The sequence below is a fragment of the Leopardus geoffroyi genome, chromosome E3 (genome assembly GCF_018350155.1).
Source record: "Leopardus geoffroyi isolate Oge1 chromosome E3, O.geoffroyi_Oge1_pat1.0, whole genome shotgun sequence".
Taxonomy (NCBI): Eukaryota; Metazoa; Chordata; class Mammalia; order Carnivora; family Felidae; genus Leopardus; species Leopardus geoffroyi.
Genome location: NC_059340.1, coordinates 41,417,636 through 41,443,237, shown reverse-complemented (window position 1 = coordinate 41,443,237; position 25,602 = coordinate 41,417,636). Strand labels below are relative to the sequence as shown.

Genomic DNA, 25,602 nt, shown 5'->3' with positions numbered 1-25,602 from the left:
ACTGGGAGTCCAGACGAGGATGTCCTCTGAGTGCCGCAGCTTTGGCCGTCAGAGCTCCGTGGCGCCAGTCGGCGTCCCGAGCTCTGCGGGAGCGTGCTGGGAGCCTTGCGGAGCTGCTCAGTCACTGGTTCACCGGGAAGAGGGGGCTGGCCGGGATCCCTGCTGAGGACTTCAGGGACCGAGCATCGGAGCTGCCGCGGAGGGGGCTGCTGCAGGCCCTTAGAGGCAGGGGCGCCTGCCCGTTTCTGTCTGCGCCCCCAGGCTCCCCCAGCGTGCTTGCGTGCTGACTGGGTCTGTGTGGTTCAAGGCTAGGCGAAGGGAAGGTAGCCACTCCAACAGAGCTGTGGACTCTCACTGCCGGGTCGGCTTTGTCGGCTTTGATTCAGGGCAGGCCGTGACCCCCCTGCGGAGGAGACCCCTGGAGTCAGAGCTGCCCTGCACCCCAGGCAGGGTCCCCCGTCGGGAGCACCACACACTCGTGCTGGGACCTGGCGCTTGGGCACGTGGCCGGGCCTCTGGCTGTGGGGCACGGGCCACGGGTGGGTCTGCACTCAGCAGGAGCAGGCGCTGCCTGTCACCAGCCCCCCACTCTGGCTCGGGCTTGAGGGGAGCCCCCTGGGCATTTGTTTCGCTTCGTGAGCAGGGATGAATGCCCAGCCACTCCCATGCTACTCTTTCTGGTCCGTGGGACCTGGGAAACCAGAGGGAGATTTCTTCTGTGACACAGTCGGATGGAGTCTGAGTAGATGTCGACAGGAACACCCAGCCCCAGCCTTTCCTCCAGGGCCTCCTGATTGGGAGCCTCTCCGGCATGGTGATCGGGAGGAAGACCCCAGACGGGGCCCCCATCTGCTTTCTGCTGAGGTGGGGGTGGAGGACCCCCAGGCTGGGCTTGGGAGCTCCTATCCTGGGAGCTCTGCCCCGGAGCAGCCAGCTTGGTGATGTGACCCGTGCACAGGCTACCCCCAGTGCGTGCCCGATGCCTGGGGGGGCCCTGCAGAGGTGGTGTGCACCCGGCAGGTCCTAAACTGAGCCTAAGCAAGAAAAGACAGAGGGACCTCCGGGTGTGGGTCGCGGCTTTGGGGCCTGTCAGCTTGAGTGAGCACAGGGAGAGTTCAGGCACGCACGTGTGGTCCACGGGCCGCTTTTGCCTCAAGGCGGGACGGCATGTGTGGTTTTATACATAGGAGACGAGAAGGTTGTCTTCTGACCGCTAGTGTTCGTTGTCAGTGGGCCATGGGTCACTGGTGAGTTCCGACGTGTTTCTTTTGCATTTTACTATTTCCTAACTTTGCTACAATAAACGCATACTACTTTTGTAATAAAACGGAAAATGAAGAGATGGGAGGAGTTACGTTGGGTGTGATAATAAAGGCCCCCTGGGAGATGCTGAGAAAAGACCCGAGAGGCCTCGGCTGCCCTGCCTGCTGTGAGTGTGAATGTGAGACAGACCACAGACACCCGTTTCTGTGTAGACACTTGAGGACCAAAGCAGCAGCCAGGCCTGCGCGTTCGCCAGACTGTACGTTCTGAGGAAGCGCATCCTGTTACCACGTCCACGTTCTCTCCGAAGCATCCAGCCCAGTTGTGTATCAGCTGTTGCTTTTGCTTTGCTAGCTCTGGGGGTGCTGGTCGTTTCGGGGCTGGGTGGCCGGCAGCGGGCGCCGAGTCTGGGGTGCTTCTGCCTGTCGTGCTTCTGTCCCGTCTGGTGGTGGCAGCGAGGACGGTGGGGTCTGCATGGCCGGCACTACCTGACTTTGCAGCTGATGATACCGCTAGTGGAGTCTCCTCTCTCCTGTCGCTCTCCTACCCTCGGTTAAGGTCAGAGAGGCCTTGCGGGTCCCGTAAGGTCCAGAACACAGAAGCCCCTGGCCAGCCCCTGTGTGTTGTCACCTGCCCCACAGCGGTACTGTCTCGTGGCTCTTGCCACGAGTACCTTTCTGTCCTGGACCACTGGACTGTGGCCCGTGTTTGCTGTTGCTGGGTGCTGAGGTGGCCCTGGGAGGCCGGTGCCTCCCGTTGGGGTCCCCTGGAGTCCCAGGGAGGGGCCTGGGGGCTAGGAGCAGGGAACGTTCTGTTCAATTGAGGGTTTGGGGCCACCTGGATTAGCACTGGGGAGAGCACGGCCAGGCGCTGGTCTGGATAGAGAGGGTTCAATTCATTCCCGTGAAAAGGGGTTTCCTGTGAGGAATGGTCTCGGGCTCACGTTTGCCATGACACGATTGCTGGTGAGGGTACCAGCATGCCACCTGTCGCCGCCCAGGTTGGGGGGCATTTGGGCCAGAGACCGTTTGACAGACACCTGCTCCCCATTTTCAGTGCTCGTCTTGCTCCTGGGCAGAAGCCTGGGCGCGTGTTGGGGGCGTAGGCAGAGCTCCTTGGGAGCCTTACCGTACAACATGTCTCACACGTGCCCAAAACTAACTTCATAAAAAGTGCACCTCTGCACCTCGGTGGGGGTGCTGGTGGCACAGGGACGTACGTTTGTCCAAGCTCACCAAACTGCTCACCCTTAAAATCCCTCTGCATCTTCTGAGGGATAAGCGGTAGCTCAGAAACGGACAGAATGAGGACCTGGGCCCCGCGCTCCCACCTCTGGGAGTGCTGTGGTCCGGGTCACGTTGTACGTGCTCAGGCCTTCATCTCGGGTGTTGGTAACCACACAGTAGGTGAAGTCACCTAAGCGCCAACAGCCGCGCTACCTGCTGAGCCTGGCGCGAGGCTCTGGCGTCCGTGGGGCGGGGGGTCCCGGGTGGGGGCTGGGCAGCTTGCACCACATCCCCGTCTGTGTCAGGAATGAGACAGTAAGCGGTTATCCCTGGAGCGATGGGGAGAGCTTCTGTTTGTACCCTGGAGTACCCGCTCATTTAAAAACTCTGAGCGTGTGTTACTTTTATTAATGGAAAAAACAGTATAGTGAGAATTTGTTTGCTCCTCCTTCTGCCTCTTTGGAATGCACGGCTGACTTGGGACCCCTTGGGGTCTTCTGGTAACGAGCAGCCTCGCTTTGGTTTCTCATCGGTGCCACGTGTGCTCGATCCCACCTGTCCTTCCCGCACTCATTTTGGTCCCTGCTGCCTGCGATGTGACCAGCTCTGCGTCCTTCCTCCCTGTGATGGACCGCGACTGGGGCAGCCCCAGAAAGATGGTTGTGGGTGCAGGTTGGCGCCAGCTGGGAGGGACAGCCAGGGGTTCCACGACCGCCTAGGGGCGTGGCTGAAGCCTGAGCCCAAGAGATGAGCTTCTGCCTGCTTGTTGGAGCTTTTCAGCCTCACACAGGTGAGCAGGAGCAAGAAGGGGAGTCCCTGTCGAGCCTCCAACGCGTGGGTGTGCGTGGAAACTGTTCTGTGTGGGCTGTGGTGTGTTTGCATTTCTGTTTCTGAAAACTGGACAGGGGCGCCTGGGGGGCTCAGTCGGTTAAGCGTCCCCCTCTTGCTTCGGCTCAGGTCATGATCTCACTTACGGTGTTGTGGGATCGAGCCCCACGTCGGGCTCTGAGCTGATAGTGGAGTCCGCTTGGGATTCCGTCTTCCTTTCTTTCTGCCCCTCCCCCACCCCCCACTTGTGCTCATTCTCTCAAAAAAAAAAAAAAACAAACTTAAAAGGTCTGCACATCTGTGTACTTCTCGCAGTCTGCTGTGCACCTCCGTGTCTTATGTTTAACCCACTTGGTACGTCCATACCTTGACTTACTCCAGTCCTGGGACTGCACGTTTAGCTGTATGAACAGGGCTGAGATGAGGTCACTACATGCGCCCTCTGTTATGTCGAAGAAGGGGGGTTTCCAGGGTGGGGGGTCAGGGGCCCCCCCACTGCAGCACTAGCCAGAGGCTTTGTTCCTTGTGCCCCAGGCAACAGGGTTAACCCCAGCTGCTCACGGGTCCTGTCCAGTCTCACTCGTGGCACTGCCCCCGCCAGACTGGTGTCTCCGCCCTTGACTTCAAGTGGGTCTGTGCACATCTGTCTCCAGAGATCGTTGCTCCAGGCCTGGCTCTTCCTTCCCTGCAAGGGTCCCTTCCCGGCTCGGCAAGTGGCTCTGCCCTGCCAGAGGCCTTCCGGCCCAAGAGTGGGGTTTTGAGCTCCACGTCGACAAGATCGAGGGCTACACTTCAGTCTTGCAGGATTTGAAGGACACTTTTTGAGGGAAAAGGCGCATTTGGAGGTGGAGGGTGCCCTGTCCTTTTGATCTCAGCTGCATTGTCCCCGTGTATGACAGACACAGGCTGAATGGAGCCTTGATGGGGCAGGATGGGGTGGATCCTGTCTGCTGAGAGGTTCCGGCTCCTGAGCCTACTTCAGAGTGGCCTGAAGGGGCAGAGAGAGGCGGGAGCCCGCAGCTACACTCTCTGCTGGAATCACCTTTCTGCGGCTCGTGACGGAGATCGCTCGGGCAGGGACGATGGGCGAGCCAGGCAGGCGGAGACAGCCAAGAGCTGAGCTCTGACTGCTTGGTCTCTAAGGGACGTGTGGCAAAATCCCCACAGCAGATCCTCTGCCCAGTTCGGGGGGCGGGGGGCTGCTAGAGTGACTGGCGTCCTGCCTGCAAATTTGGGTTGGAAAACTAAGAACCTGTCCGCTCGGCCCCCGGGTCCCCCGAGCAGAGCTCCGTTGGACAGTGTCAGGGACATCAGCCCTGTCTGCCTGCCAGGGTTGTCCGCAGGGCCTGTCCACACTGTCTGTAGACCTTTGTAGACTGTCTTAGCTTGGGTGATTTTTTTTTTTTTTAATGCTTATTTATTTATTTTGAGAGAGAGAACTCGAGAGCAGGAGAGGGCCAGAGAGGGGATGGGAAGAGAATCCCAAGCAGGCTCCACACTGTCAGCACAGAGCCTGACACAGGGCTCAGTCCCACAACCCTGGGATCATGACCTGAGCCAAAATCAAGAGTCGGATGCTTAACCGACCGAGCCACCCAGGCGCCCCTTCAGCTTGAGTCATTTTTAAATGATCACAGGATAATGCTTACAATGTGTTTGGAGGAAAGAAATTGAAAAAATACCAGTTTTCCCAGCCAAGTCTTCAAGATAGGGAGGGAAGAGGCAGCACTGAGCCCACGAGATCCCCCCATTGCCATCACCCCACACAGAGGGTATCCAGGACCACACGGGCCTGCCCTCGGTGAGGAGATGGGGACAGGGCTGGCTGAGCCCTGCGTGCAGAGCTGATGCCAGCAATGCCTCTGAAGCGTGACAGAGTCTCAAAGCCAGGCATTTTTCACGTGGAAAACGTGTGACCCACACAATCCCCTTAAGGGGCGCCTGGGTGGCTCAGTCGGTTGGACGTCCAACTTCGGCTCAGGTCATGATCTCACGGCTCGTGAGTTCGAGCCCCACGTCGGGCTCTGTGCTGACAGCTCAGAGCCTGGAGCCTGCTTCGGATTCTGTGTCTCCCTCTCTCTCTGCCCCTGCCCCACTCACATTCTGTCTCTTGTCTCTCTCAAAAATAAATAAACATTAAAAAATAATAATAAAATAAATAAAAGCTGTCTGGCTGGAGCCGAGTGCCCCTGGCCCCGCCTATGCTGGAAAGGAGTGGTGCTTGGCCACATAGGGCACTGTGCCTGGAATAGGGCCCCTTCCATCCAGGCGGCCCCCGGCCTCTCGACGCCCGTGTCTCCCTTGCAGGGGATCCTCCTGGTGTATGACATCACCAACCGCTGGTCCTTTGACGGCATCGACCGGTGGATCAAGGAGATTGATGAGGTAGGTGTGCATCCATAGATAGCCCTTGCACGGTCCCTTCCCAGGGTGCACTCCCATCCCCGGCAGGAAGCTGGGGGACCCCGTTAGCTGTCCCTACCCCCGCCTCTGCCCGTTGCCCTGGCTCTCTGTCATCTTGCACACTGACTGCCACATACTCGGTGGCCACAGAATGGACAGTGAGGGCCCTGCCTGCTTTGGGGGCAGGGGGACAGTGCCAACATGGGGGTGTCCTGTGCTCGTGCCTCTGCTGAGTACTGTGCCCCCCCCACCCCGCAAGCATGCACCCGGGGTCCCCCGGATCCTGGTTGGGAACCGGCTACACCTGGCCTTCAAGCGGCAAGTTCCAACAGAGCAGGCACGCGCCTATGCAGAGAAGAATGGCATGACTTTCTTCGAGGTCAGCCCTCTGTGCAACTTCAATGTCATTGAGTCCTTCACGGAGCTGTCCCGCATCGTGCTTATGAGGCACGGCATGGAGAAGATCTGGAGGCCCAACCGAGGTGAGGTGGTGTCGCAGCTATGGTCAGGAGAACGGAGGCAGAGGAGGCCTCTGGCAGCCCACTCAGGGGCCTGCCTCCCCGGGTTGGAGGGGAAGCAAGGTCCCCGCTGCTTCCCTGACACCTGGAAGCTAAGTTAGCCTGCGCCCTGTGTCTGCTCTGTGTGGGGTCCCGGTGCTGTGCAGGGGTCTGCGCCTCGGTGCCGGGAGGGAGTGCTGTGGACTCTGCCCTGGAGCGAACAGGGGACTGGCTCCAAGCCTCCCCTCCTGGAGCTGACCCATGAAGATCCTGGCTGTGTGCTCCCCTGTCCCTCAGCCCCATCCCACCCCAGCTGCCAGAAGGGCCAGGGCTGGCTGGAGGCCTTCATCTCCCGTTAGGCCCCAGGGCAGGGCTGGCGACCCTTGGAAGCGGGGTCTCCCAGGGCACCTCTCTGCGTGCGGCTTCAGGGAGGAGTCGGGAACGGGACACTGGCAGCTGGGCTGTGGAGGGGTGGGCATCCAGGGTCCCGAGCAGGGCAAGCCTGAGCTTTGCGGACCTCTGCACCCCGCTGCCTGACCTTTCCCTCCCCCGCCCCCATCCGTAGTGTTCAGCCTGCAGGACCTGTGCTGCCGGGCCATCGTCTCCTGCACCCCGGTGCACCTCATCGACAAGCTCCCGCTGCCGGTCACCATCAAGAGCCATCTCAAGTCCTTCTCGATGGCCAACGGCATGAACGCCGTCATGATGCACGGGCGCTCCTACTCGCTGGCCAGTGGGGCGGGCGGGGGCAGCAGCAAGGGCAACAGTCTCAAGAGGTCCAAGTCCATCCGCCCCCCGCAGAGCCCGCCCCAGAACTGCTCAAGGAGCAACTGCAAGATCTCCTAGCAGGACGGGCCGGGCGCCACCCCGTCCAGTTCGCTCCGGGAGGGCTCACGCTTGGGGAGCGTCTCTGGCCGGGTGCTGGGCCTGGCGCTGTGTGCAGGGAAGGCTTTGACCTCACCGCCTCCTGGGAAGCGTGGGGGCTCACTGCGCGGGCAGTGGTCTGGGCCAGAGAAGCTCCGCGGGACCGGAGAGGGCTGCGGGGATCTTGGCGGAACGAGCCCGGGACCCTGCGGTGCCATGCGGCTGGGAAGTGCCCGGGAGGCAGCTCTGCCCGGCCCGGCCTCAAGGGGGCGGTCCTTGGGGACCCAGGAGGCCTGGCTCCCTTTCTTATTTATGTGGAAGATGTTCACCTTTCTGTACATTTTTAAAGGACGGGCAGGGAGGCCTTTGGTGCAGCCACACGTGAGCCCCTGTCAGCTGTGGGGTCGAGCTTCGGGACCTTGGGAGAGGGAGGGGATTTGAGGCAAAGACGAGGAGGAACCTCCAAGACTTCACCCTTTGAGTTCAGACACTTCACATGGGGTGTGGGCTGTGCAGAGACCATAGGGGACAGGTGGGAGCTTTGGGCAGGGCTCTAGGGCCCGGGGCTGCCTCCGCCAGCCTGAGCACGGGGCTCCTTGTGCCCCCCCAAGGGGCTGGGCAGCCCGCGTGGCTCCGGCGGTCTGAATGGTGCGGCCACACCTTCCTGGGTGACATCCTGCGCGTCTCAGATGGGCTCAGAGCTGGGGGCAATTTCCTGGGTTCCCCAAGGGAATGTTGGGGCTTCTCAGAGGGGATAGTGGGATGCACTCCCCCCGTGTCCCTCCACGTGTGGGGGCAAACAGCCTCCCCCTTGACTCTGCACCTTCCCTTCCGGTCATATCTCTGTCTGTCGCTCCATGAAACCGGCTCAGCATCTCCCGTGAGAAGACGCCGAGATCCTCAGGGGGGCTGCCAGGTGCCCTGCGGGTCTGGACTGATCTGCCTGTTTGTCTCCTGGGGCACCTGGCCTCCACTCTTGCCACCTTCCGTCTGCTGGCCTCGGGTGTGACCCCACAGCTGCTCCTGGCCTGGCGTCACCCCTCGGGGTCACACGTCACCAGAACCGTTCTGACCCAGATTTTCTTAGTGATGCTGCCTGGAGTGGTCCCGGCAGCAGAGACACCGAGCCTCTCCTGGAGAACCCGCCAGCCAGCCTCCTCCTGCCACCTGGTTGGTGACACGGCCACCGGGTCACACTGGTGCTCAGCTCTACCTCCCACTCACGGCCCCGTCCTGGGCTCTGGGACTCTCCTGTCCTGGGTGTCCGGGAGGCAGGGTGGGGGCCGTGGCCCGGGTGTGCAGGGGCACCCAGGGTCCCCGTGTGAGGCCTGGCCTCAGCAGGGTCAGGCAGAGGAGGCCACACCCATCCTGTCTTGCCTGTCAGGCCCCTTTCTTCAGACTTTGAACCCCGTCACACAGACCGTGTTTTGAGGACGTGGACAGTCCTACGTTCACCTTACCAACACTACTTTTCGCTGCTGACACACCATTCCTGTGCTCATTTTGGACGGTTTTTGTTTCTTTGTACAGTAAACCTAATTCAGCTCTGATTTTCAGGCTGCGTTTTATAGAAATTAAAGCCTCTGGTTTTAACTGGCCAAGTGGTGGGTGTGACGTGGCAGGGTGGGTCCGGTGCCGCTTCGTTGACACCCCCTCCACGCCTGGCCTGGACGGCTGGTGCGCATCTGGCTGTGAGGGCTGAGCGTGGCTGCACTGCCTTTCCTGGTGGGCCGGACGGGTGCCACAGAGACGCTCTGTGCCGCGCTGCCTCCGAGGGTAGGAACACCCTCGATGTCCGTGGGTCCAGGGCCTAACTGCCGAGTTCGCTCCGCTGCCTGCAAGGGTGGCGGGCACAGAGCCAGGGATGCAGCGGATGACTCGGGATCACCACCTGCCAGCGCTCAGCACGGCACTACCCGGGCCTGGAGTTGGCGCCCTCGCCGGGAAAGCCACCAGACGACAGTGCGTGAGGCTCAGTCCAGGGCTGTGGTGGGCACTGGGGGGTTGGGAACGATCACTCTGAACCTGGCAGCCCCATGCTCGGGGACCCAGGCCTCTGACCGCAGCTCTGAGGGACCGTCCTGGACCCCGTGCCCACAGTCCCCCAGGATGCATTCTCCGTATCTGGGCCGTCTTCCGGTCTCACGCTGACCAGACACGGCTTTTATTACTCTGCCTCCTAGGTCATAAGGTCAGACGTGGGGTCATGGGATGTTTTCCATCCCATCTCAGAGCAGATGCTCGTGGGGCCCCAGACCCTGGGGAAGGGTTTGGAAGGGCGGGTTCCAGCGGCTTTGTCTTGTTTTGCTGCATTAGCTCTCCCTGCCAGCCCTGCCAGGGAGGGGCTTCCGTACCCGTCTGAGGGAAGGCTCCTCCTCCCAGGCGCTTGTGCAGCTCCCAGGAAACCCCCCCCCCCATTTCCAGGGTGCTTTTTAGGTGGCCTTGGCCTCTAGGGACTGGCCCCACATGGGGCCACAACCACTGAAATTCAAGTCCGTCCAAGTAGATACACACAGTGCCTCACTCACACCAGCCACGTTTGCAGTGTTTGCTGCCTGTGCGACTGGGGGCCATACTGGGGGCACACAGTTCCCTCCCTGCTGGTCGTCCCGGGACCTCACTCCGGTGGCATGAGCCTTGTCCAGTTGTGGAAGAGCCCGGACCAGGGCCATCCTGGGGGCGGGGGCAAAGTCCAGCCCTGCATTGGCCTCCCCCGACCCTCATCTGCTGAGGGTCACCATGGAAAGGCCCAGGCCGAGCTCACCGTACACCCCTGTGCTTCAGGGACCTCACCGCTAACTTGAGAAAGGGGTTCAATTTGACCCCGAGACCTGTTGGCAGGTCGTGACCCTTCTCCCAGGAGAAGGTTGTGGAGTTTTTCCCGGGAAGGAACAGAACGCTTACTCATGGCTGGGCTGAACACGGTACCCTGTGCCTCTGTCTTGTCTAGAAGAAATAAATCTAAGGAAGGGGCTGGCATGGGCCCGCTTGGGGGAGACCCAGGCCCTGGACAGCTGGGGCAGGTTGGAGAGCCGGAGGGGGTTGGCCAGCCTGGCCCCCTCCCCTGACCTGGGCTGGGAGGGTCTGAGAGGCAGCTTTGATCCCAGGGCCCTTCCATCCCAAGCCCAGCACCCAGAGGGAGGAGGGGCTCCAGTTACAGTGTCCCCTCCCCTCCCCTCCCCTCCCGCCGCAGCCAGCCCTTCTCTGGCCCTTCTCCGCCCCTTGGTGACCCTCGCGGCCAGTGTCTTCTGTGCTCCTGGGCCTCGGCCCCTCCCCAGCTCTCCTCCCCTCCCCACCCCCTGCCCTGCGCTGACCGCAGAGGGGCCAGGCAGGGGAGGGGCTGGCGCCGCACGCACAGACTCGGAGCTGGGAGAGGCCCGGAACCTACCCAGCCCCTCGAACTGGGGTGTTGAGACGAAGCATCTGCTGTGGGCTTAGACCTTGGGGGTGAGGGGAGAGCCCCAGGATCAGCTGGGGGCTGGAGGGCAGGGGCAGCGACCACAGGCCTGGGGAGGCAGATGCCTTCAGGGAGGAGGCTGGGCAGGGCCTGAGGAGGGACTGGTGGTCACATCCCCCACCCCCTGTCCTGGCGGTCCCCATGCTGGCCCCGAGGCCACTCCTGCTGCCGCTCCTCGTGGTTGGGCTGACCTTGGGGGCCAGCCTGCCGCCAGGACCCAGGAGCCACCCAGGCGTGTGCCCCAACCAGCTCAGCCCCAACCTGTGGGTGGATGCCCAGAGCACCTGTGAGCGTGAGTGCATCGGGGACCAGGTAAGCAGAGGCACCACCCCCGCCGGCCCTCGTTGGGGGTGGGGGGGGGGAGTGCTCAGGGCATCTTGGCTGCTTGGTCAGACCCTACCCCTGCACCCAGGCCTTGCCCACAGAGGGGGAACCCAGCAGCTGCACTGCGGCCCCCCCCCCCAATCCTGGGCCCCAATCCTCAGGCTCCCCACGCTCTGCTGCTGGTTTTGGGCTGCTGCACATACGAGGGTCCCAGGGAACACCCCCAGTCTGCGCCTTCATGTGTCTGAAGATTAAGAGCCCCCTCCTCACTCCCCGAACCCACCTGCCCGCACCCTGGGACCAGCAAGCCAGAAAGGCAGGGGGCCATGCGGGACCTCTGCCCTGCAGCCCTGCAGCCCTGCAGCGGCCTTGAGCACGTTGTGCACACCCCACCCTCGGCCTTGGTTTCCTCGTTTCTGCGGTGCAACCTGCCTTGTAGGGGGAATGTCTGAGGATGCAGTGAGGCTCAGGGAGACAACACCTGTGACGGCCCCCTAGACAGCGGGCAGCTGTGGCTCACTCGAGAGAACAGGAGGGAAACTTCCGCAGATGCGCTCAGCTTCCCACGGGGGAGACAGGTCCGGGAGGGGCAGCAGGAGCTTGGCCCCCCTCCCTCTGGACAGGCTGCCAGGCAGAGCTAGGGTCCCCACTGAGCTGCCCCCGCCCCCCCCACCCCCACCCCCCAGGACTGCCAGGCCTCCGAGAAGTGCTGCGCCAACGTGTGTGGGCTGCGGAGCTGCGTGGCGGCCCGCTTCCCTGACGGCGGCCTGGCTGTGCCCACGCCGCCGGCCTCCTGTGAGGGCTTCACGTGCACACAGCAGGGCTCCGACTGCGACATCTGGGACGGGCAGCCCGTGTGCCGCTGCCGTGACCGCTGCGAGAAGGAGCCCAGCTTCACCTGTGCCTCCGATGGCCTCACCTACTACAACCGCTGCTACATGGACGCCGAGGCCTGCCTGCGCGGCCTCCGCCTGCACGTGGTGCCCTGCAAGCACGTCCTCAGCTGGCCGCCCAGCAGCCCCGGCCCACCCGAGACCACGGCCCGCCCCACGCCCGGGGATGCCCCGACGCCACCCGCCCTCTACAGCAGCCCCGCCCCGCAGGCCGTGTTCGTGGGGGGCACGGCCAGCCTCCACTGCGAGGTCAGCGGCCGCCCGCCACCGGCCGTGACCTGGGAGAAGCAGAGCGACCGGCGCGAGACCCTCATCATGCGGCCCGACCAGATGTACGGCAACGTGGTGGTCACCAGCGTCGGGCAGCTGGTGCTCTACAACGCCCGGCCCGAGGACGCCGGCCTCTACACGTGCACCGCACGCAACGCCGCGGGCCTGCTGCGGGCCGACTTCCCGCTGTCGGTGGTCCGGCGGGAGCCGGCCGGGGACGCGGCGCCCACCCCCCCTGACCCGGCCGAGTGCCTGCCCGCCGCACAGGCCTGCACCGGCGCCCCCTCCGGCCTGGTCCTCTGGCAGTACGACCCCCAGCGCGGGGGCTGCATGACCTACCCCGCCTGCGGCTGCGAGGGCGGCGGCCGGGGCTTCGAGACCTACGAAGCGTGCCAGCGGGCCTGCGCCCGCGGCCCCGGCGACGCCTGCGTGCTGCCGGCCGTGCAGGGCCGCTGCCAGGGCCGGGAGCCCCGCTGGGCCTACAGCCCGCTGCTGCGGCAGTGCCACCCCTTCGTCTACGGCGGCTGCGAGGGCAACGGCAACAACTTCGAGAGCCGCGCGAGCTGCGAGGACGCCTGCCCCGTGCCGCGCACGCCGCCCTGCCGGGCCTGCCGCCTGCGGAGCAAGCTGGCGCTGAGTCTGTGCCGCAGCGACTTCGCCATCGTGGGGCGGCTCACCGAGGTGCTGGAGGAGCCCGAGGTGGGGGGCGGTGGCATCGCCCGCGTGGCCCTGGACGAGGTGCTCAAGGATGACAAGATGGGCCTCAGGTTCTTGGGCACCAAGTACCTGGAGGTGACGCTGAGTGGCATGGATTGGACCTGCCCCTGCCCCAACGTGACAGTTGGCGACGGCCCCCTGGTCATCATGGGCGAGGTGCGAGACGGCGTGGCCGTGCTGGACGCTGGCAGTTACGTCCGCACGGCGAGCGAGAAGCGTGTCAAAAAGATCTCGGAGCTGCTCGAGAAGAAGGCCTGTGAGCTGCTGAACCGCTTCCAGGACTAGCCCCACCCCCTCACCCCCCACTCCAGTATCTGCCCACCCTGCCTTCCTGTCCTGCTGAATAAAAGCCTGACCTCATGGCCTGCGGGTGCCGGACCTCCTGGTGGGACCCTCACCCCACTCAGCCTGCCTTCCGGCTGGTAACCCGCTGCCCGAGGGAGCGCTGGCTCCTCGGGAACCTCCCATGTCCCTGCAGGAGCACAGGCCGTGACCAGCCCGAGATGGGCACCTCCTCTCGTGGCAGCAGAGCCAGGCAGCCGGCTCAGTCCCGCCTCGGCAGTCCCTGAGCTCTCCCTCCTTCCTCTGCTGCCGGAGCAGAGCAACACGGTCCAGGATGCCCCCGAGCCCTGACTCCACAGGCCAGACCCCTCCTACCCCTAGTACAGAGCCCCTGGAGACAACAGCCTGCCCACCCAGCACCGCCAGAAATGCTCCCAGGAGCAGGCACGGTTAACATCAGCAATGAGCAGCAAGAAACACTTTATTCCCAGGTTCTAAGCAGCCCAGTGGCCACCAGCCAAGAGCCCCCAGACCAGGCAAGGGCAGCCCCCAGGGCCCAGCCCTGGGAGGCAGGGGCTGGCATCTGGGTTTATTCCAGAATGGGTCTTGGTGGAGACAGAAACATGCAGGAGAAAGTTACTCTTTCCGGAATATCAGGCACTTATTGTTGGCTGGCATGTCCACCTGGGGAAGATGTTTTGGCTGGAGCAGCTGCCCCTGGTCCCCAGGGAGGTCACCTGTGCCCCCAGCCCTTCCCACCTACCATCCTCTCCAGGAGCAGGCCACTGGCTTGGCCCAGGTCCTCCAGAAGGGCTGTGTCCCGCAGCCCCCACTCAGGGTTCCTGCAGTGGGAAGGAGGTAGGGGGGAAGGTGGAGTTGTGGCTGGGGGGTGTCACCCAGCCCACCTGCCCTCCCAGCCAGGCCCCCCACCTATCCAGCCCTGACCTGCATCTGAGAGTGAGATCAAAGTCCACGTTACTCTGCGGAGTGATCTTCCCATTGATGGCATAAGGCTGTGGAGGCGGGAAGACAGCTCTGCCGGCCACCCACAGACACAGGGTCAGCCATTCCTCAGCAAACAGGCAGGCTGGCATGCTGGCACTCAGACAAAGAAATGAACACAGCCCTCCCTGCCCCCAAGATGGGGGACAGCTGAGGACCAGCTGGTGAGCCAAGGGGTTGCAGGGAGCCTGGCAGGTGACCAGGAGGGAGTTCGAGAAAGGACACCGGGTGGGGTTTAACGGTGACAAGCAGTGGTGGGAGAAAGCAACCGAAAATACTGAAACCAAAATGAGAGAGTCCAGAAAGGAGAGCTCAGCATAGACTGGCTGGGATCAGGGTCAGGACTGGCCTGCCAGGGGAGGCCCATCATCTCCGGCAGGGACACTAACCCCATAAGTGATCAGCAGCGCCTTGGGTTTCAGCAGGTGTCCTGCTGCTCGGAAGAGCCCCTGGGGAGTGAGAAAACAGGGCACCGGTGAAGAGCGTTCTCTCCCCCACGCACCTGAAAGAGCCCTCAGTGCCCCATCTGAGACGTGGGGCAGACCGCCGCCCTGCTCCCTCCTGCTGCACCGGGAGGGGTGCTGCATGGCCCACAGACCTGCTCCCACAGACCTCGGTGCAGTTGAGGGGGCTGATGTGGATCATGTTGATGCAGAGCAGCAGGTCCAGCGACTGGGGCAGGATCCCGCCCCAATGCTCCCAATCCCAGGTCACGTCCAGGTACAGCGGGGCCTTCACGTTGGACAGGCCCTGAGCCTGAGTGGTGGCCGAGATGCTGTGGAAGGGCAGCACCTGGTTGGGGGAGCTTCGAGGGGTCTGGGTGGCGTGAGGAGTCTGGACAGCGGGGCAGGCCCCGCTCCACCTGCCCTTGCCTCCCGCCCACTTTCACCAGCCGGGACCCGGCCTTCCGGGGAGCCCTTCCGCACCTGTCCAGGCAGCGCTGGTCCACGTCGGACGGCTGCCACTCGGCGTGGGGGAAGGCCCGCGCGAAGTGGGCCGTGTGTTGGCCGGAGCCAGAGGCCACCTCGAGCACTCGAACGCCGCGCTGGGCCGGGTCCATGTACTGCCGCAGCACACGCAGGATAGGCTCCTTGTTCCGCTCTGCGGCCGCGGCCACCAGCATCGCAGCAGCTCAGCCGGCCCGCGGGTCGCCGTACTCCGTCGCCGCGAGGCCCGCCGGGAGCCGTAGTCCGTCGCCGCGAACCCTGCCGGGAGCTGTGGTCCGGCCTCCCCAAAGACTACAATTCCCAGGAGGAGGCGCGCAGCGCGTTAAGGGGCCCGCAGCCGCGGGAGTCGCACCGGGAGCGGCAGCCAAGCCGAGGGGACTGGGCAGTGAGTTGGGGTCACTGGTTTACAGGTGACCATCAGCTCAGCGCCCAGGTGTCCGTGGCCGCTCTGGCATTTTCAAAGCTCTTGTTCTCTGAAATCGTCTCGTTCGCGCTGCACTAGAATTGGTGCTTCCCCGGTTCTGATTTTCTTTTGAAATTGCAGTCGTCAGCGAGTCCGTCCAGTCGACATGGGGGAAAACTATAAAACGAACGCTTGCGCCGCCCGGGAATCGAACCCGGGTCGCAAGAATGGGAATCTTGCATGATACCACTACACCAGCGGCGCCGTTGACAAGCTTTCTACCCGCGAGACTTAAGAGATGGTGACGCACCCTCTCCTCGCGCAGAAGTACTACGGTGCATGCGCGCTGCCTCGGGGGAGGCTGGCCCCTGCGCACTGCAGCCGGCAGCCGCGGTGGGAGCACCGATCTTGGCGGGGTCCGCGTGCTGGGGGATCTCGCGGCGTCGCTTGAGCGCCCAGCGCTAGAGAGGAACGAGGGGGCCTAAGGGAGGCTGGCTTGAGGCCCGGATTCGCGCCGGCGCCGTGGAAACCATGGCAACCGCGGGCGTTCGGTGGGGCGGGGCCGGGGCGGGGCTCCTCGGGGGCGGGGCTCCCTGCGGGCGGGGCCGCGGGCGAGCGGGGCGGTCCTAGCCGCCGGCCCCGCGGTCCAGTGCTGCTCGGGGCTTTTCCGGTGAGGCTGACCTGACGAGGGCTAGCCCAGGGTCCCCGGACGTTGTGAGGGGGTCGGAGCCCTATTTGTTGTGTCCAAGGTGTTTTCCCCGTTGACGGCTTGGGGCCCGTGTCTCCTAGGGGCCCTGTTCTGCAGCCGGCCAGTTTATTTTTGGTGGGCAGCTTCTCACGAGTGAGATCCCCAAACCCGACGTCGCTCTGGCCAGAGCTCAGATGGTGGCCCTGACCCGGGCTTTAACCTGGGATTGTCGTGGAGGGGCCGAGATGTGGGTTTCGTCAGGGGAGGATGGCAGTCTTGCAGCTTAGGCTGGGGAAGTGGTGTGGGGCTGGCCATTCTGCACAGGCCCCCTGGGCCAGGCAGCTCTGCTGGCATTCTGCACGTGACCACCATTTCACAGCCCCGGCTTTCCTTTCTTGAATGCGCTTTTGCCTCCAGCCACGTCGGGTGTACTCTGCCTTTTCCTTGCCCTTCCATGTGTGGGCGCGGAGAGGAGACTGCTGTTTGTGCATGACAAGCCCCTTTCAACCTTACCTGGGTTCCCACCAAGCAGGTGACCCTTGGGCCTTGGGGGCTGGTGTTCGGGGGACCCAACCTGTGATTAGCAGGTGGGAGACCGAGCTGATCACCCAGGACCGATGATCTCATCAACCACACCTGTGTCACGGGGTCTCCACAAAGACCCCAAGGAAAGGGGTTCGGGAGCCTCCGGGCAGGTCAACGGACACACGGAGTTGCCTGGAGGGTGGCGCGCCCCCGCGGGGCCTGGAGGCTCCCAGCCTCCTCCCCACCCCTTGCCCTGTGTGTCTCTTCCATCCCTGTTCCCAAGAGTCCTATCCTTGACGATGGACCAGTAAACATGAGTGAGGGTTTCCCTGAGTTCTGTGAGCCGTTCTAGCAAATTATGGAGGCTGAGAAGGGGGGGTGGGCATGAGAACCCCGACTCAGAGCCGATGGATCAGAAGCACAGGTGACAGCCGGGATTTGTGACCGGCATCGGAAGAGGGGGTGGTCTCGTGGGACTGGGCCCTCAGCCCCGGGCGTCTGCATAATGCCGGATAAGAGTGTCAGAATTGAGTTAAGTTGTAGGACACCGGGTCGACGTCTGCAGAGAACTGCTTGGCGAGGAAAACCCACACACTTGGTGTCTAAAGTGTTCAAAGTGCAGAAAACGTTGCTTCCTTTTACACCAGATGTTCTCTTGGGACGGGGAACCTGACTGACCGGTGTCCCTGCTTCCTCCATGCCCTATGGCCCTGCTTCAGAAGCTGTCCAAATGCCCAGCAAAGTCTTCCTTTCAACAGTACTTGACCTTAGGTTGATACCCGCCTGCCATATTTGTCATTCCGGGCTGGACGCCATGTGAGCTACCCCCTGCAGTGGGCGCTCACCAGGCTCTGACCTGGAGAAGGCAGACCTGCAGCCTTTCCTGCGTTGTGTAGGTGAATGCGTGCACATGCCTGTGAAGGCTGGTGTGCACACTTGTGAACGCACACTTTCTGGAAAGTCATGGATGTGTGTCACATGGCTGTGACTCTGGGAGGATCCAGGCCCCCCAGCAAATGCTGAACGGTGGACCCCTGGAAGTGTCTCCTGATGTAGAAAATGTTGGGGTTCGGCACTGACAGTCAAGAAGGAATTCTTGAGATGTGTTTTGGTGCAAAAAGGTGGTTTTATTAAAACACGGGAATAGGAAATGTGGGCACAAAGAGCTGCACTGGGGTCGTGAGGAGCGATGGATTATGTACTTTCAAGTTGGGAGGGGCTTAGAGATAGTATAAGTCTCCAAGAAATTTTGGAAGCAAGGTTTCCAGGACCTCGAGGGGGCCAGCTGTTGTTAGGAAAGGGTCATTACTACTGTCCAATAAATCCTAGTCATGAAACCCTTCAGGTGTAGATCAGCAGACCATAAGCTTGGAGTGTGGTTGCCAACACGTATCGTGGGCAGGAAAAGACAAGGGAAGTTTCCCAAGGAATTTTTACATGTTAAAGTAGACTTACAGGATCGGGGGTGTCAGGCTAAGGTTGCCTTTTGCCCTTAGCAAAGCGTCATCATGGAGGCAGCTGAGCTCCCAGAGGAAGGTCACTCTGCCAGTTTCAAGGACTTGTCAATGGGCTGTAAACTGTAAGGAAATTTCATTTTTCCTTTGCCTTTGGTTCCCACATCATCCCCCCCCGCCCCACCCCATGGCCTGTGCTCCGTGGGGCCTCCCGAGGTTTTGTGTCCTGAGGTGGAATTTGGCTCCCAGGCAGCCCTCTTGAGCTTCTCACCCACTGTGTGGAAGTTTCTGTGGCACGGGGCACCTTTCCAAATGAGTGTTCATCCACATGATAAAATCTCTAGTGACCAGAGAGCCATGAGCAAACAAGGCATCCCCTGCCCTGCTGCCCACCCCGATGGGGGTACACGCTTCCTGCCTAGCCCTGCCCCCCCCCCCCCCGCACTTCCTATTTCCTTATCACTGCTTCCCTTCCCTTGGCTTCCTGGAGCCAGCGTAACAAATCACCCCAAGCTGGGTGGCTTAAAACAACAGTAAAATATTTTCTCATGCTTCTAGAAGCCAAGTCCAAGGTAAAAGTGTCTGCTCACTCCAAAGGCCCTATAGGAAGATGGTTCCAGCTGCTGGTGGCCGCTGTTCTGCATGCTGGGTGAGGCCCCACCCCTCTGTCTAGCTGCCCCTCTCCAGCTTGGGGATGGGTTCCCAGCTTCTCCACCAAAGGCCATGTTACCGGCCCCTTGCAGGGGGTTCCCAGCCACCTTGCCTTCAAGGACAGTGTAGTCTAGGGGAAGGGGAGTGAGTCTGGGGACAGAAACTTCAGCTCCCCAGGCTCCATCCCAAGCTAGGGTGTGTCCTGGGGGCAGCGAGGCTGAGCTGACATCTCTGGGGGAGACCAGCCCTGCTCCCTACAGGTGCCTTCCTCCTGCTGTCACTCCCCCCCCCCCCCCCCCCCGCCCCGCCACTGGAGCTAACCCCTCACAGTTCCCACTCCCCATGCTGTGCTCTCTGCCTGTTTCAGCCCTGCTCTGAAGGGGAAGTGTAGGGAAAGTGGGGCTGCATTTGCTCCAGGGCCACTGCCCCTCTGGTGGCAGCTCCCGGACTGAGACATGGCCCCATTGGACTCCCCAGACCCTGGTGCCTGCTGCATTCAGCCTCCTCAAATACTTGTGGGAACAGTGTAGGAGCCCCGTGGGAGCCACACAAGCCTCGGGGGTGGATTCCAAGACCCCTGGACAACTCTGGACAGAGTGTTTCTTGGGTGGGGGGATGTTAAGGATTGAATTCAACCAAATGGAGGATGAGGGGAGCCTTATGCTGAGCCCACCAGGTCCTCAGGCTCACAGGCTCCAGAGTGCCCTGGTTCCCCGGCCTCAACCTGAGGAGCTCGGAGCAGCCTGTGAGCTAGAACGAAGGAAGCCTGCGGGTGGGAGGCCACCTGGCCCCTACATTCCAGGCAGGCCTGGTCCCCAGGCAGCTCTGGAGGGGGACCTCTATGCCTCCAAGAGGGCGGGAGTGGGAGGTAACTGCTCCCTTCCAATTGGAGTTAAACAGGCAAACTGGGCGTCCTCACCCACCTTCTCTCTCCCCAGGATATCACCCTCACACTGGTCCCAGTCTATAAGGGGCCTCCCCTCCCCGAACCTGGGTGGGGACCCTGGCATGGGAGGCTGAGTCAGGAAATGGAGTGCACCCACTATTCCTGTCCCCTGGAGTGGAAGGGAGATTCCCAGGGCGTTGGGTCTCTGCCCAAACCCAGGGGGCGGACTCACTTTTTCTGGTCTCTGGCCCAGCAGTCCCAAGACACAGGCCCAGAATGCCCCCTGATACTGGCCCAGGCCCACGCGGGCACCTTGGCCGAAGCTCCCCGACAGGAGTGGGGGCAAGCCTTGGTTCCAGGGTCCACACAGAGCGTTCCCAGCGCCTGCCAACGCCCCCGCCTCCCCCGCGGCTCACCTGGCCTTCAGGCGGCCGAAGGCCGTCCCAGGCCTCAGAACGCTTCCTCTGCCTTGGCCTTGGGCCAGGCGGGGTGGGGCGCTGGTTACTGCGGCCCGACCTCCGCCGCGTGCCCCGAGGCCGACCGGTACGCGCGGGCCCTTTAAGGGCCGGGGGCGTGTAGCGGCCCGCCCCCTCCCCGCCGCGCCCGGCCGCCGGTTAAAGGGGCCGCGCCCTGGGCCCCCGCCGAGTGCGAGCCCGGGCGGAGGGCAGGGCAGGGCGTGCGTCCGGGCGAGCGCGCGGGCTGGCTGCCCGTCCGCACCATGTACACCATCACCAAGGGGCCCAGCAAGCTGGTCGCGCAGCGCCGCACAGGTGCGTGGGGCGAGGGGCCGGGGGCGGGCAGGGCCGCCGGGGGGAGGGTCCGCGGAGTGACCGCCCAGCCTCGGCGACGGCTGACGCGCCCCGTGCCCGCAGGTCCCTCGCAGCAGCAGGTGGAGAGCAGGCTCGGCGAGCTCCTGAAATGCCGGCAGCCCGCGCCGCCGACCCCATCGCCCCCGCGGGCGCAGCCGCCGGGACCCTGGCCCCTGTCGAGGTGAGACGCGTGGGCCGGCCGCCGCGGCACAGAGAGGGTGACCTTGGGGAAGGTTTGCGGAGACCCGGCCACATGCCCCGGGAGGGCGCGGGGGCGGGGCATCCGACCCCGCCCGCGCGGGCAGCTCTGGCTTCCGCACCTCGGCGCCTCCACCTCACCTGGCACCTGGCTGGGTCGGAGGGGCTGGGCTGGATGTGCATGAACCCCTCTCCCGCGCTGGCCCTGTGGGATCCTGGCGACCCCGAGTGGGGAGGAAGCTGACCAGCTCCTGGATCGGAGGAGCTCCACGCGGCTGACTCACATGCCCCGGGCGACCTTGGGCGGCAAGGCCGAGGTTTGAGGCGAGCTGCCCAGGAGGACAAGAGCAAAATATCCCCGGGAGTGCTGGCCCTGAAGGCCTCCTGGCGCTGGCCCCGTCCTTGCGGAACCGGCTAGGGGAGAGGGTGCACGTGGTTCCCTCTGGCCCTGCCAGGCCATTGCTCTCCTCTACCCTTCACCCACAACACCCTGGCTGGGCACTGGGAGGCCTCCCACAGATAGATGGTCAGGGCTTGCTGGAAGCTGCAGTTTTCTGCCTTTTTATGATCACCAGTTTTGCCAGCCTACAACCCCTGTGGCCACAGGAATGGCAGTCCCAGTCAGTTTGGCCTCCACGTGACCTTGACCTGAAGGTCAGATCCTCTCCATCTCCCAGAGCTGAGCCTTTTACTTTTTTGTCTCGACTCTGGACCTTCGGTGTCACTTATTCTATGCATTTCCTGGGCCCTGGGCTTTCTTCTAGGCCCACAGAGGCCTGAGGCCGCCTGCACTAGGGATGTGTGTCCAGGCAGCAGATAAACAAGGTGGCATCGCTGAGGAGGGTGCAGGTGACGGGCGCCTGCCTGGAGGGGGCATCCTGTGGGGATCTTTCTGGGCCGAGACTCTTCCCCGGGGGGCCTTCTGCTGGGGGCCGGTTGACACTTGGATCCTAGTGATGAAAACGTTCTGGGCCAGCCACAGGTGTGTCGTGGGGAGACAGGTGAACAGGGCCTTGGGGGGTGACTCCTGGGACCCAGGCTGAGCTATAGTATTGCCTTGTGATTTCAGCTTGGGTCCTCACAGCTGCCCTACTGCCCAGAGGAATAAAAGAGACCTAGGCATATAGCCACCTCTGGTCACCCAGGCAGACAGTCTGGGACCCAAGTGGCCCAGGTGCTCCACCTGGAGAAACTTACCACCATCTGCCCGTTGTCGCTGGCCCAAGGCGCATCCGGGACACAGCTGGCAAGTGCTAGGGAAGAAGACGGGACAGACAGCATAGAGCCCTTCACACCCCCGGAAGGCCTCACCTTTGTCCTCATCTGGCCCTAGCCAGTTGGGCACACCGCAGCCTGCCAGGCCAGGGGGGTGCCGACCAGCCTGGCCTGAGGGAGCGTGTCCCTCAGTGTCCCGCTTGTGTAGGGAGTAGTGAGGCATGCTGTGTGCTCGCTGGGCCGGCCCACTCCCTTCCCCAATCACTCCCTCTTTTGGAGCTGCCCCTGCCTGCAGTCCCAGTTGCCTTGAAAGGACCCTGCCAGGAGGCCAAAGCAGCCTGTGGGTCCTCCCTACCCCCTCTCCTGCACCTTCTCAGGGCCCCCCCCCTCCAAAACGGCTGCAGCGTTCCTGTTGTTTTCTCTGCTGTGCCTTTGTACTGCCCCAGCATCCCTCGCCCTGACTGGCCGGTGAGAGAGGGCGTGTCTGGGCCGCTGCCGCATCCTCTACGCCTGGTGCCCTACAGGTGTGCCAGGTGTCTGACCAGCTAAATATACAGGCTGGGGTTCCAGCCAGGCATGGGTCTGGGCACTGGCCATGGTGGTGAACAGGCCACGTGGGTCTGTGCCTCTGAGGCTCCCAGTGTGAGACCGACGGGAGAGAAAACATCAGTGGAGGCGATATCCGTCCTTGGAAAGAAAATAATGTGACGCCGCGTGACCACCTGTGGTCATGTGAGCAGGTGGGGGAGGCAGCCTGGGGGTTTTACTGAGTTGTGGGCTTTGAGGTCAGACAGGTGTGCAGTTAAGTCCTGAAACTGCCACCCATACGCAGCATGTGACTTGGGCAGGTCACTTCCCTCTCAAGTCTGGGGCCCTGGGCTGGAAAATGGGTGGGCGGTTGACCTCAGGGGTCGGAGAGCAGACTATGTGACAAGATACCCAGGTAGGCCTGAGCAGGGGCACTGGAGCATGCCTGGGGGCACCACCCTTGGGAGCAGGCACAGTGTGGCCTTCATCCACAGGTGCACGCTCGAGCCAGTGTCCTTTCACCAGAAGGCCTGTGGAGGGGCCTTACGTAAATGACTCCAGGCAGCAGGCAGGTGGGCGCCTGCCCCTCGGGCCCCTACGCAGCCTTGGTCAGGCCACCACCGTGGTCCCTGTGATTCACAGCCTATGGCTGCAATTCCCTTTTTTGTTTTGATTTTTTGATGTCCGGCCTCCACTTTCCTGGAACCAGCAGCCTTTGTGGGGGCGGGGGTGGCAGGCGAGGGGCTGTCCGAGGCAAGGACAAACCTTCACACCCCCTGGCTGGTGCAGCTCAGGCCTGGGAGGAGCCCCGCCCCTCTACATTTTCTTGGGCCACCAGACCCTGCCGGCCCAGAGCTGGCGGGACCGGTGCCCCTCAAGACCCTCCTCTTTATTTTAGTGGCCCTCTCAGCCAAGGAGGACCCCCGAGCGGCGGTGGGGCACCTGAGCCCAGGAAGGCGAGCAGGCCGGCGGGACCGCGAGTGCCTGGCGGAGTGGCACGTGCAGCCCAGGACTCCCGGCTCCCACCTCCTGCTGTAGGTGCGGGCCCCGCCCCCTCCACGGCCCCGTCCTGGGCTTTGTGTGTGCAGGGCCAGGCCAGCTGCCGCCAGCTGGAGGGGCCCATCACCGCCCTGGGCCCTGCTGACTGGGACAGACCCAGCGGCTCCCTGGACCTCCCACACCCAGTAGGCTGAGCCCCGGGCTCCCGGGGACCGCCTCTTCACTCAACATTCCCACCCCTGTGGGCAACAGCGGTGCCTGGTCTGGGGCCTGCAGGGTTGGGCTGGGGTTGTAGTCACACCTTCCCGACCCAGTGGTCTTCGGCCAGACCATCACTTAGGGCTCATCCCCACGGAGCCTGGGGCGGCCAGGAAGAGGGAAGGGCGCAGACCACCTTCTTGTTTGGGTCCTTCCTCCCACACTGGGGGTAATGGTGAGACGGAGAAGCTTTTGTGGGGGAAGAAGATGGCCGAGAATTGTGCTTGGGACAGAGTGACCCGGCAGTAGCTCAGGTCAGAACAGGGGCTGCCGCAGGCCTGGCCCGTCCTGGGGAGGCGGGATGCAGGTGGCAGCAGGGGTGCCCGAGAGACCCTTGGACAAAGAGCACCTGTGTGCCTTGAGCAGGGAACCCTGCTGGGGATCTGGGACATGGCTGGGGACCGCAGGTGTGAACTGAGCTGCTGGGGGCTTGGGCCTGTGGGGAGCGGCCTCGACCACCCCTGCAGCCGCCCTGAAGTTCAAGGAAGTGCCTGGGCTGGGCCCGGGCCCGGGGTGGGGGTGTGTGGCCTGAACCTGCTCCTGGAGCTTTGCCGGGCATCACCTGGGCTCTGGACAGTTGCTGACTGGCTCCTCCCCCCTCCACAGCCCGGGGCCAAGGCTCGTGTTCAATCGGGTGAATGGCCGGCGGCCCCCCATCACATCTCCATCCCTTGAGGGGACCCAAGAGACCTATACACTGGCCCATGAGGAAAACGTCCGATTTGTGTCTGAAGGTAGCGTTGAGGCCCGAGGGTGTGGCTCGGGCCCCTGTTCCTCTTCCCCACTGCCACCTGACTCAGAGTAGCCAGAGGGCCGGGCCCTTCCTCAACTCTCTATTTGTCCCATGACCGTCCAGGGGACTGCCTGCTCCAGTTCTGGGCTGGGGTCCAGGGTGGCCACCAGGCTCTGGGCGGAAGACAGGATGCCAGGGCCCTGGCTCAGTCCGACTGCCCTCTCCCCACAGCGTGGCAGCAAGTGGAGCGGCAGCTGGGTGGTGGCCCAGCTGGCGAGAGTGGGCCCAGGCCCGTGCAGTATGTGGAGAAGACCCCCAACCCCCGGCTGCAGAGTGAGCCCTCCCCTGCCCTCAGGGAGACCCCCCCCACTCCCTCTGACCCTGACCTGGGCCCTGCTGGGTTCTAGCCCCAGGGGATTGGGGAGGGCGCTTGAACTTGACCCGCTTTTTCCTAGCGCTTGCTACATTTGGGCCTGGGTGAAGGGCTTGTGGTCAGCTCACAGGGAGAGACACTGACCGACCTGGGAGGCAGCGTCACTGCCCAGCCTTCTACTGTGCCCGCAGACTTCGTGCCCATTGACCTGGACGAGTGGTGGGCGCAGCAGTTCCTGGCCAGAATCACTAACTGCTCCTAGCCACCTTGGAAGGAACCGCTCCCCTGCAGGGCCCAAATGAGCCTCATGGTGGACCCCTGCCAGGAGAGGACCACGGCGCCCTGATGAACTGCTGAGGCGGACCATGCTCCACCCTGAGCCCGGCCAGGCGCCGGCCACACCTGAAGTGCCAGCATTTGGACTTTTGCACCTGCTGACCCCTTGGCCCGGCTGTCCCATGCTGCCAGGGGCTGAAACTGTCTGACCTCAATCCTGCTCACTGTGCCCGGGGACCAGCCCCTAGGGCTGGCAGGGAGGAGCTCCAGGCTAATAATAAAGTCGAGAAACTGCCCTTTTTGAGTGGCTGTTACTTGGTGCGTGGGGGGTGGGGTCAGGGTCCTCCTGTCCCTGTGCCGCGTCCAGCCCGACCTTTCCTTGGCTCCACAGTGCGGTTCTGCCCAGTTCTGGCCCTCCTGGGTCCTGACAGAGGTGCCGGGGCCCTGGGCCAGCTCCTCTTCCTTGGATGTCACGGGACCTACCCCGCACCACCCGGCTTTCTCTTCCCTTGGCAGGTGCTTTACCCCATCTCCAGACCCACAAATGTTACGAAACTAGCCCTGGGATATAGTCCCAGTGGCTCGGGGCTGGGGCCAAGTCTCAGGACGCCTAGTCCTGTCTCTTAATCCCCC

The 25,602-nt window shown here is 63.0% G+C and overlaps 4 protein-coding genes and 1 non-coding gene across 12 annotated transcripts in view; 3 read left to right on the top strand and 2 right to left on the bottom strand.

The window, feature by feature from the left end:
• Positions 1-8,678, top strand: part of RAB40C (RAB40C, member RAS oncogene family) — a 29,496-nt gene extending 20,818 nt beyond the window's left edge. For all 4 annotated transcript variants that reach the window (XM_045461556.1, XM_045461555.1, XM_045461554.1 and 1 more), the window contains 3 exons: positions 5,625-5,702; positions 5,980-6,202; positions 6,783-8,678. In XM_045461556.1, coding sequence (XP_045317512.1) covers positions 5,625-5,702; positions 5,980-6,202; positions 6,783-7,063 — 582 coding nt within the window. In that variant the 3' untranslated portion in view covers positions 7,064-8,678. The remainder of the gene's footprint in view (positions 1-5,624; positions 5,703-5,979; positions 6,203-6,782) is intronic.
• Positions 8,679-8,769: 91 nt separating this feature from the next.
• Positions 8,770-13,104, top strand: WFIKKN1 (WAP, follistatin/kazal, immunoglobulin, kunitz and netrin domain containing 1). The gene is made up of 2 exons (XM_045461529.1): positions 8,770-10,850; positions 11,549-13,104. Exons 1-2 carry the CDS (start codon positions 10,680-10,682, stop codon positions 13,025-13,027), a joined length of 1,650 nt encoding a protein of 549 aa, XP_045317485.1. The 5' UTR covers positions 8,770-10,679; the 3' UTR covers positions 13,028-13,104.
• A 383-nt stretch (positions 13,105-13,487) lies between these two features.
• On the bottom strand, positions 13,488-15,210 carry METTL26 (methyltransferase like 26). The gene is made up of 6 exons (XM_045461567.1): positions 14,953-15,210; positions 14,639-14,801; positions 14,416-14,475; positions 13,970-14,037; positions 13,788-13,866; positions 13,488-13,708 (listed from the first exon to the last, which is right to left on the bottom strand). The coding sequence occupies exons 1-6, from the start codon at positions 15,147-15,149 to the stop codon at positions 13,661-13,663; spliced, it is 615 nt and encodes a 204-aa protein (XP_045317523.1). The 5' UTR covers positions 15,150-15,210; the 3' UTR covers positions 13,488-13,660.
• A 359-nt stretch (positions 15,211-15,569) lies between these two features.
• On the bottom strand, positions 15,570-15,640 carry TRNAG-CCC. The gene has a single exon. It is a non-coding gene; the product is annotated as a tRNA-Gly (tRNA).
• Positions 15,641-19,389: 3,749 nt separating this feature from the next.
• On the top strand, positions 19,390-25,265 carry MCRIP2 (MAPK regulated corepressor interacting protein 2). Of its 5 annotated transcripts, none has more exons than XM_045461570.1 (5): positions 20,090-20,350; positions 20,453-20,570; positions 23,229-23,368; positions 24,552-24,653; positions 24,885-25,265. In XM_045461570.1, exons 1-5 carry the CDS (start codon positions 20,299-20,301, stop codon positions 24,953-24,955), a joined length of 483 nt encoding a protein of 160 aa, XP_045317526.1. In that variant the 5' UTR covers positions 20,090-20,298; the 3' UTR covers positions 24,956-25,265. The 5 variants fall into 5 exon arrangements, with proteins under 5 accessions (XP_045317528.1, XP_045317526.1, XP_045317525.1 ...); XM_045461569.1 differs by having other exon boundaries at positions 20,105-20,350; positions 23,229-23,364; XM_045461571.1 differs by lacking the exon at positions 23,229-23,368 and adding an exon at positions 24,194-24,321 and having other exon boundaries at positions 20,167-20,350.
• Positions 25,266-25,602: the final 337 nt, after the last annotated feature.

Coding starts and splice junctions, on each gene's coding strand:
- WFIKKN1 (XM_045461529.1), top strand. CDS start 10,680: ATGCTGGCCCCGAGGCCACTCCTGCTGCCGCTCCTCGTGGTTGGGCTG. Junction 10,851..11,548: donor GTGAGTGCATCGGGGACCAG/GTAAGCAGAGGC, acceptor CCCACCCCCCAG/GACTGCCAGGCCTCCGAGAA.
- METTL26 (XM_045461567.1), bottom strand. CDS start 15,149: ATGCTGGTGGCCGCGGCCGCAGAGCGGAACAAGGAGCCTATCCTGCGT. Junction 14,802..14,952: donor GACCAGCGCTGCCTGGACAG/GTGCGGAAGGGC, acceptor GCCCTTCCACAG/CATCTCGGCCACCACTCAGG. Junction 13,867..13,969: donor GATCTCACTCTCAGATGCAG/GTCAGGGCTGGA, acceptor TTCCCACTGCAG/GAACCCTGAGTGGGGGCTGC.
- MCRIP2 (XM_045461569.1), top strand. CDS start 20,299: ATGTACACCATCACCAAGGGGCCCAGCAAGCTGGTCGCGCAGCGCCGC. Junction 20,351..20,452: donor GGTCGCGCAGCGCCGCACAG/GTGCGTGGGGCG, acceptor CCGTGCCCGCAG/GTCCCTCGCAGCAGCAGGTG. Junction 20,571..23,228: donor GGACCCTGGCCCCTGTCGAG/GTGAGACGCGTG, acceptor TCTTTATTTTAG/TGGCCCTCTCAGCCAAGGAG.